This window comes from Poecilia latipinna, unplaced genomic scaffold (genome assembly GCF_001443285.1).
Source record: "Poecilia latipinna isolate Pla-1442-1.1 unplaced genomic scaffold, P_latipinna-1.0 Scaffold656, whole genome shotgun sequence".
Taxonomy (NCBI): Eukaryota; Metazoa; Chordata; class Actinopteri; order Cyprinodontiformes; family Poeciliidae; genus Poecilia; species Poecilia latipinna.
In genome coordinates this window covers 191,589-199,641 of record NW_015113272.1, presented here as the reverse complement: position 1 = coordinate 199,641, position 8,053 = coordinate 191,589, and the positions used below count along the sequence as shown (strand labels likewise).

General features: G+C 37.5%; 3 protein-coding genes across 6 annotated transcripts in view; 2 read left to right on the top strand and 1 right to left on the bottom strand.

Moving 5' to 3' along the window:
- Positions 1-4,689, bottom strand: part of endou (endonuclease, polyU-specific) — a 14,444-nt gene extending 9,755 nt beyond the window's left edge. For 2 of the 4 annotated variants that reach the window (XM_015043906.1, XM_015043908.1), the window contains exons 1-2: positions 394-500; positions 168-281 (exon numbers count right to left, since the gene is read on the bottom strand). In XM_015043906.1, coding sequence (XP_014899392.1) covers positions 168-281; positions 394-451 — 172 coding nt within the window. In that variant the 5' untranslated portion in view covers positions 452-500. Of the gene's footprint in view, positions 1-167; positions 282-393; positions 501-4,440 lie in introns of those variants that run through there. The other 2 variants (XM_015043907.1, XM_015043909.1) reach the window with 2 other exon arrangements.
- On the top strand, positions 1,811-6,649 carry tsfm (Ts translation elongation factor, mitochondrial). The gene is made up of 6 exons (XM_015043910.1): positions 1,811-1,957; positions 2,169-2,321; positions 2,401-2,529; positions 2,614-2,736; positions 3,593-3,674; positions 5,966-6,649. The coding sequence occupies exons 1-6, from the start codon at positions 1,910-1,912 to the stop codon at positions 6,352-6,354; spliced, it is 924 nt and encodes a 307-aa protein (XP_014899396.1). The 5' UTR covers positions 1,811-1,909; the 3' UTR covers positions 6,355-6,649.
- A 629-nt stretch (positions 6,650-7,278) lies between these two features.
- myl6 (myosin, light chain 6, alkali, smooth muscle and non-muscle) overlaps positions 7,279-8,053 on the top strand; it is a 7,601-nt gene continuing 6,826 nt past the window's right edge. Inside the window, exons 1-2 of the mRNA XM_015043911.1 lie at positions 7,279-7,398; positions 7,580-7,607. Of these exons, the coding sequence (XP_014899397.1) occupies positions 7,396-7,398; positions 7,580-7,607 (31 nt within the window). The 5' untranslated portion in view covers positions 7,279-7,395. The remainder of the gene's footprint in view (positions 7,399-7,579; positions 7,608-8,053) is intronic.

Genomic DNA, 8,053 nt, shown 5'->3' with positions numbered 1-8,053 from the left:
GTGGCTTTGTTAATATTCTGTCCTAGGATGCGGTTAGATGTGCCCTTTTTTTTTTGGAGCATCTGCCCCTTTAGTGGTCTCTACACGGCCCTGCCACATAGGAATTTACATTTTACAAACAAAACAATGTTATATTTTAGTAGGTTTTACCTGGTTTTGCTACTTACCTTTGCATAGTGTGTAATAGTCGGAACAGCAGTCGTTGTACCTCTCACAGGCTGTGTTGCACTGACAGGAGTAACTAGTGTCTATTCCATACCCGCACCGGCCCTGACATGAGTCTGAAATCACACCAGAAGCATTTACAACACCGACTGCAACATTTCACTCACATGCTACCGGCTCAAGATGCTCATTGTAAAGTGATGCTGTGAAAGAAGGAAAGAGTCTTACTGCTGTGTCCCTGGTGGAACAGGGCCATGCAAAGGAGAAGGATAGCAGCGACTTTCATCTTGGATCAGCAGCCCCCTAAAACAAGGTGACCCAACTGTTACCACATCCATGTTTTTATAGCAGTTTTATCTCAGCCAATCCAGAGGGAGCCTCGTGAACACAACCCAATCACAATCATATCAATCTAGATATGGTCTTATGAAAACTTTTTCTGATGAGTCATGGATTCTATTTATATTCTGTAGATTATGCTGAGACATACTAAAACAGTCAAACCTGTTGAATGTTTGAATACGGTAACACATTTGGAAATATGTAAAATTCAGATATCACTCTCATGTGTGAAAGTGCACACCTTACTGTCGGATTTCAAAACCATTTGGATAAAAATGATTGTTTAAATTATTGATCAGCCATCTTATATATTCAGCGTATTCAGTGTGAAGTACAGCGAAATCAGTATCTGTCATGTGCCTTTTTCTATTTTTATCAAATCAATTTGATCAGATGTTTTACTTCTCAGGGTCTATCCAACATGAAAACATGGAGTTGTCGGTGCAGCGTCCCTGATCACGTTGAGGTGACCTGCCCCTTTGTAAACATTATGGAGTAATCATGTTCTACACACAGGGTTTCAGATCGATGGAACATTTTAGTGTTGACATAATGAAATATTTGCACAAATGTCTTCAAAAGAAATTTTCCATTAGGTGTGGGCAGAAAACACTGATGCTTTGATTCTTACTGCAGCTTCAAAAGAAAAATGTATTTTTCATTCATTTTAAATAACACATTTTACATGTTGATTATTATTATTGTAGTTTTTATTTTATTATCATAAACTATAGTATTATTAGCTTTAGTGTAACTCTCTGTTTATTCTCTTCTTCTCGTTTTTTTTTTTTTTGGGTAGGGAGAAAAGATAAGTAAAGTACATCTTAGTCCCATTTATGTTAATTTATATTACTTGTAGCAACTCTGAAAGGTTAAATGGTTTCAATGGAAAGCCATTTAAAGCAGGTACGCATTAAATGACATACCTGCATGATTTAGGAGAGTATAAAGTGAAAAGGTGTTTATTTGTGGCAAGTCATGGTAGATGTGAAAGGTTGGATTAACTAAAATATAATCACAATAGTTTTTTTTATTATTATTTTGATTGTATAATGTTGTGGCAAGTATTTCTATTAGATAAATAATGTGAATAATCGATTCTATTTCATTAGAGAAACTTCTTTCTTTCTTTCTTTCTTTCTTTCTTTCTGTCTTTCTTTCTGTCTTTCTTTCTTTCTTTCTTTCTTTCTTTCTTGTGAACTCGCTGAACTTACGGGTAGCAGATTAAGAGCAGCTGCATATTAAACTCTGCTGTCCTCCAGGCCTGTAGATGGCGCTAATTAAAAGTACCGGTCTGTAACTCCGATTTTTTTGTTCTAACTCGGCTTCCTTCCTTCCGCAGCGTGGATTTCAATGACATTGTAAGCTTTCATAAGAGAGCTGTGTTTTCCAGTTTTTAATCATGTCGCTAGCTTCTTTATTTAGAGCTGTTACAAGAGAAGCCGTAAAGGTGAGCAGACTAAACTTCTCCATTTCACTTTTAGCTTCAGCCGTGTTTTAAGAGCTGTTGTTGTTAATGGTTGACTGTTGTCTTTCTGGCTTTCCCTGGGTCAGTTCCAGTGGCTCATTTTACCATTACTGGGTTTTTATGTTCCTGTAATTGTTAAAAAGGATGAAAATTGAATAGTAGTATTTGCGTGTTTGTCCTTTGTGTGGTTCAGGTGAGCGTCAGTCAGCCTGTGCAGTGTTTGCACTCAGGCTGTCAGCTGCTGGCTGCGGATAAAGCCCTGCTGTTGAAACTGAGGAAAAGCACCGGCTACACCTTCATTAAATGCAAGGAAGCGCTGGAGAGGTTTGAGAATGACATGGCACAGGTGTGTTGTCTGTTCTGGAGGGGGGTTCTAATACTGACTGGTGGAGAAACAATGTGTGACTGTGCTGCTGAACCTCCAGGCTGAAAGCTGGCTACATGAGCAGGCCCAGAAAGAAGGCTGGAGCAAAGCCAGCAAGCTGCAGGGTCGAAAAGCCAAAGAGGGTCTGATCGGCCTGTTTGTGGGGAAGCAAGCCGCAGCGATGGTGGAGGTAAGGGCAGCAGAGATCTACTGTATCAGCAGGTTTTATCCCCTGCTTGTTGGACTTTGTGCTTTATTTCTGGTTTTCTTGCAGGTGAACTGTGAGACTGACTTTGTTGCCCGTAATGAGAAGTTTCAGCAGCTGGTGAAGGATGCGACTCTCGCCACATTGGCACACCATCAGGATAAAAATCAAAACCCGACAGGATACGTAAAGGTAAACGTATCTTTTACTTACACACTTGTTGTTCCTGGCCATAACAATTTGGGGAAATGGTTATGCTCTCCTGTAACTATTTATAATGTAATGGATATTAATTGTTTAAATTTCAAATGGTCATGTGCCACAGCATTCACGAAGAAGTGTCCCTTTTAAAACCAAGACATGAACTGAGAGACTGGAGAAAGAGTTTCTGATTTATCACACTTTTATTACTAACTAATGGTGCAAAGATGCCAAACCTGAACAGACTCTTGCAAAACTATTTGTACCAATTTAGCTTTATTGCATTTACTCCTGTAACGACTAGAGCTGACGATGTATTTTGTCATAATCTACATGGTTTTATTTTTTGTTTTTACTCAAATAAAAATCTTAGAATAAATCTTATCCCATTTTACTCTGAAACCGCTAAATAAGACCGCATGACAAAGACGGAGTAACACAGCAGAGGCAGGGATAAAACTTTGGAGAGGTTTACAGCATTGCATAACATTTAATATGTCATGGAGCACTCTTTAATCTGTGACCTGGAAGGTACAGAAATTCATAGCTTGGGTGGAGAAATCTGTTGACATTTACTAGTTATTCCCTTCACAAGTCTGGTTTTTGTTGGCCAATAAGCCATAAGCATTGCTGTTTAATTTTATAGAAGCCATGTTGGGACTTTAAGCTAGTGCACGCAAACCTTTTGAGGTTTTTCACGGTAGAAGAAAAAAGCTAAAAAAAGACAGGAAACATTTTTTTGCAATTAACAGTTATGCATAACTTTGTGTAGTAGTTGTTTCACATAAATCCCAGTAAAACAGACTGGTTTGTTTGTTTTTTTCTAATGTACAGCTTTTATTTTCAGAGTGTCCTGTCTAGTGACGAGCTGAATAAACTCGGTGTGGGAGAAGGATCTTCACTAGCTGACCATTTGGCTCTCACAATAGGTCAGTAAACAAACACATGCTTATATATTTATTTCCCAGCTCAGATGTGATCTACCTTATTGATGTTGCTTCATCTTGTTAAAAGAAATTAAAAATAAGGTTCTTTAATTCAACCCTTGCAGGGCTACAGGCTTTACTGACACTGATAAATTTTGGATCATTTTAACTCTTTAAATGCATTTCGATCTTCTTGCTTTTTGAAGAAGTCTTTTATTTTTCGTTCTTCCCAGCTCATACATACAAAGTGGAAGTTCTTAACGGCAACGTTACAGACTATGTTTATGCTAAAAAAAAAAATGGTGACATTGATTCTGATTTAAAAAAAATTGTATGCAAATTTAATTCATATGTGCTTTTTGAATGTTAGAAAATAGTACTAAAAATTCAAAAAAGCCAAACTTTCCTCAGGTATTTTAGAAGATGTGATGAAAATAAATAAATCATGAGTAATCAAAATTCACCTTAGAATATATAACCTCATTAAATTTTAATGTATTTACCTGAACTCATGCAAAGTTATCTCTGAATTAGAAAAAAAAACATAAGCTTTTCAAGGTAAAACCAAAATTTACTTTTTGAACATTAAAGATTACTGATTTCTAATTTAGTCAAATTTGACAAAAGGATTACAGAGGAAACTTCAGTTACCTCAAATTAACCACTAAGTGACAAAAAATAAATATGATCTCCACAATCTAATCAAAATAATTCTGCAAAAATAGAACATCATATTTCAGCATTTTACATAAAGACTTACATAACTTACCAGTGTTGTCAACTCAGCAGAATGGTAGGTTTCACTGGGTTAGAGGTTCTTCCCAAAAGTATTCTCCTTCTACTATTGTCACAGATATTTGTAACTTTTCAACCACCTGACTTCTTCTGTCTGCCACTCCTATTGATGAAGGGCTGAATAAAGACTGAATTAGTGTAGTTTCTGCCTTAACCTGACTGGCCAGATCTCTAAGTCAGTCTTTTAGGACGGGCTATGGAAGACTGTTGCAAAATCAAATGTCACAAAATTATGTGATTTTAAAATTTTTCGGGGTTTTTCCCAGAAAACCTGCTAAGCCTGGTGGTTGGATCCTAGGGGAGTCATTCATCCAGCAGCCTGTCCTGTTTTTGAGTTAAAAAAAATGTTTAAAGTTGACAGGAAATTTTAAAATATCCCTCGATAATTATGTGTTATTGGAAGATTAACACCTGAAAACCAGCTATAAAATCTTTAAAAATGCAAACATTTAAAAAAGAAATTAAATAAGCAATGCTAAGCAGGGTGGGGCACAAGAAAATCTTGGTGGCCCGCCAGGGAAACTCTGGCTATATTTCTGCACTAACTAGGTAAATTCCCAAAAGTAATGTATAATAAAATTATAACATTTTGTAATTGCTTAACAAAATGCTGCAAAGTCTTCAGTAGCCTGTAATGTATCAAGTTGTATCTCATCATGAAGAAATCCAGAACTGATTATTATTATTAATCTATTTCCCTGGTTTAGTTCATGGCCTAAAACTGTGTTGTTGTCAACTATGTAATATGATTAGGGGACAATTTCTTTTTCAAATAAAGATAGGCTGCTTCATCTAGTTCTTGCTTTAAAAATGCGATTATAATTTGGAAACTGTTGTTGGTTTAATCTGAAATATTTAAGTATGACAAAGTAAAAACAGAAAAAATATTGAAGGGGAAAAATATGCATTTACAAAGTATTTTGGATCGATCTCCCTCATCAATTAGATCCTCATGGGGTTAGGAAAGAAACTCTTAAAACATTGTGCATATTTAAATATGCACAATGTTGCATTTAATTTAAACAGATTTAAAGCTGATTTGAAAAAATAACAATCACTCTGTCAAATGAAAAGTTCAACTTTTTGCACATCAACAGTTTTTGTGCAAAGAAGTCCACATACTTACCTTTCAGGAAGGATCTTTCAAGATTTAAGGTTTCTCCATCTGTGGGAAACAAACGCTCAAATGTTATTTGCAGTATTAAAATTAAAGGTCTGGTCCGCAACCAGATTATTTCAGCCTGATTATAAACTTAAACCAGAGTGCTGCAGTCATATTCAATAAATTAGATTACTAATGAATAATGTTTCTGTAACTCGACTCAGATTTGAACAGGTTACTTGACCACGTTTTCTGCTTGTGACTAGTTCCAGCTCCCAGTTCAATAGTGGGAATTGCTAAAATTGGATTTGTACTTCAGAAAATATATTAGTTAGAAATATTTAAAGGTTTAAGAAGTATTATCATTCATTAAATGGGTATCTTCTGCTCCTCTTAGGACGTCTTGGTGAGAACATGTCTCTAAAGCGGGCGGTGACCGTGAGAGTCCCTGCTGAATGGCACATAGGCTCATACGTACATGGCAACATCAGCAGTCAGACGGAGGTGACATTGGGCCGCTACGGCGCTCTGGTCGTATTCCAGGGTGGAAAGGATGAAGAACGAGATACTTTAGGTCGTAAACTCAGCCAGCATGTGGTGGGGGAGGCCCCTTTGTCTCTAGGGAACGAGGACGACCTACCTTGTGGTGAATCTGAGACACGGCTGCTGCCTCAGACCTTTCTGGGAGACCCCACTAGGACCGTGGCACAGTTCCTCAAGGGTCAACAGGCTCGAGTGTTGGACTTTGTCCGATTTCAGTGTGGAGAGACACTAGGGGAGCAATAAGGAGTTCCCATAACATTTCTCTGTGTTTTTTCATGTACAGCGATGAAATGCAAGAGACGGAGTCACAGAATGATATGACAGATGTGATGGCTAAAAGGCATTTTGGAGATGATGAAGTTGAAAATGTAACAATAAACTTTAAAACAGTAAATGTTCAAGTACTTTTCTTTTTTAATTAAAAACATGTTTGTTTGTTTTTGCCAATGTTAAAGTGGCAGCAGTGTGTATTTTCCATACCAAGCATTGTGCTTTAAAATAGCAAATATGACTTAAAAAGAAATTTGACTTGAAATTGTCCGCTGTCTCTTTAAGGAGTTCATGCTCTTTCCAACACTCCGCCTTCTGGTCATCGCAATGCCTTTCATTATGCTGTTCACAACCATTCTTAGGAGCATTGGACTGAAAAGTAGATTATATGATAAATTCAGCAGATTCAGTTCCACCTGGTGTTGGCTAATGGCTGCCCTGCCAGTCTGGACGGGCTGTCTGAAGCTGCAGCTCCAACAACGAGAACTTGAGACGGCAAGCGTTTGGGCACCTCCAATGGACCCCAGGGGAGAATCAAGGATTTCTCAAAGATTCATGAAAGAATTAAAGCAATAGTGGTTTTTAATGAGAGAAAAGTCGATTTTACATAATGCATCCTTTTAAGATACTCACAGATTTCCACTACTGAGGCTGAAAAATAAAGCATCTGTCAAGGGGTGACTCTGAATTTCCTAGCTCTTTGTCTTTGAGAAGTGCTACGAGCTAATTTCCTATTAAAACATGAAGAAATTGGCATTAATGTGTGAATATTAACAGGGTGTGGCATAATAATGTGCTTAGTACAATCTTTGCCCAGGGCTCGAAACTGCTGTTGAAAGCCACAAAATATGTCGCATATTCTGACATTCTTGCAATGTGATTGGCTGATTCAGTTTGAGACGTGTGACGTCAACGGGGGCGTACCTACCAAACTGGTTAGCTGCTGCTGTCCGTTTAGCTCTGTGCGGACTGACATCCTCGTCATAGAGACACCAAAATAAAATAAAATAAGACATGGTGAGTGAAGATTTTCTTCTGGATTCGTGTTTTATAGCGTACAATTTAGTTAGTTCGTTTCTAAAAGGTTGTAAAATGTGGAATAAATCTAAAGCAGGTTAGCTAAATGTAGCCTGCTTTACTCCATGTTTTTAACGTCTATCCTTCGTTGTCTCGTCTATCTTAAATCTGTCTCTACCAGTCTGACTTCACAGAAGACCAGATCATCGGTGAGTTCATATTTATGAATAGTTTGGCTTTTAATGGTTACATTAAAATGTTGTACGATGTGGTGTGGATGCAGCGCAGATTTGAGAAAGCTTTATAAAATCTTGACCCTGTAGCTCCCCACAAACTACTGGAGCCCTGAAGGTAAATAATGATGAACGGAGTTTTTGTTTTTGTTTTTTGTTTTTAGTTTTGACACTGCCTCACTAACAGTCTGCTGAAGAACTGGGTGGTTTTTGCATGGGAGTGCAAAAAGTATTTGTGTTGAGGAGTGCATTGCGTGCATCAGGGTATGAACCAAGACATGAAATCACTGATGTGGTTACAGTCACACAGACAAGCATTCAAAAATGTGTGTTGGGTGTTCAACAAGTTATAGTAAAGCTGAAGGTTAACAGGCCTCTGTAATAAATGTGCTAGCATCATTTTAAGACTCTATGTTTGAAAT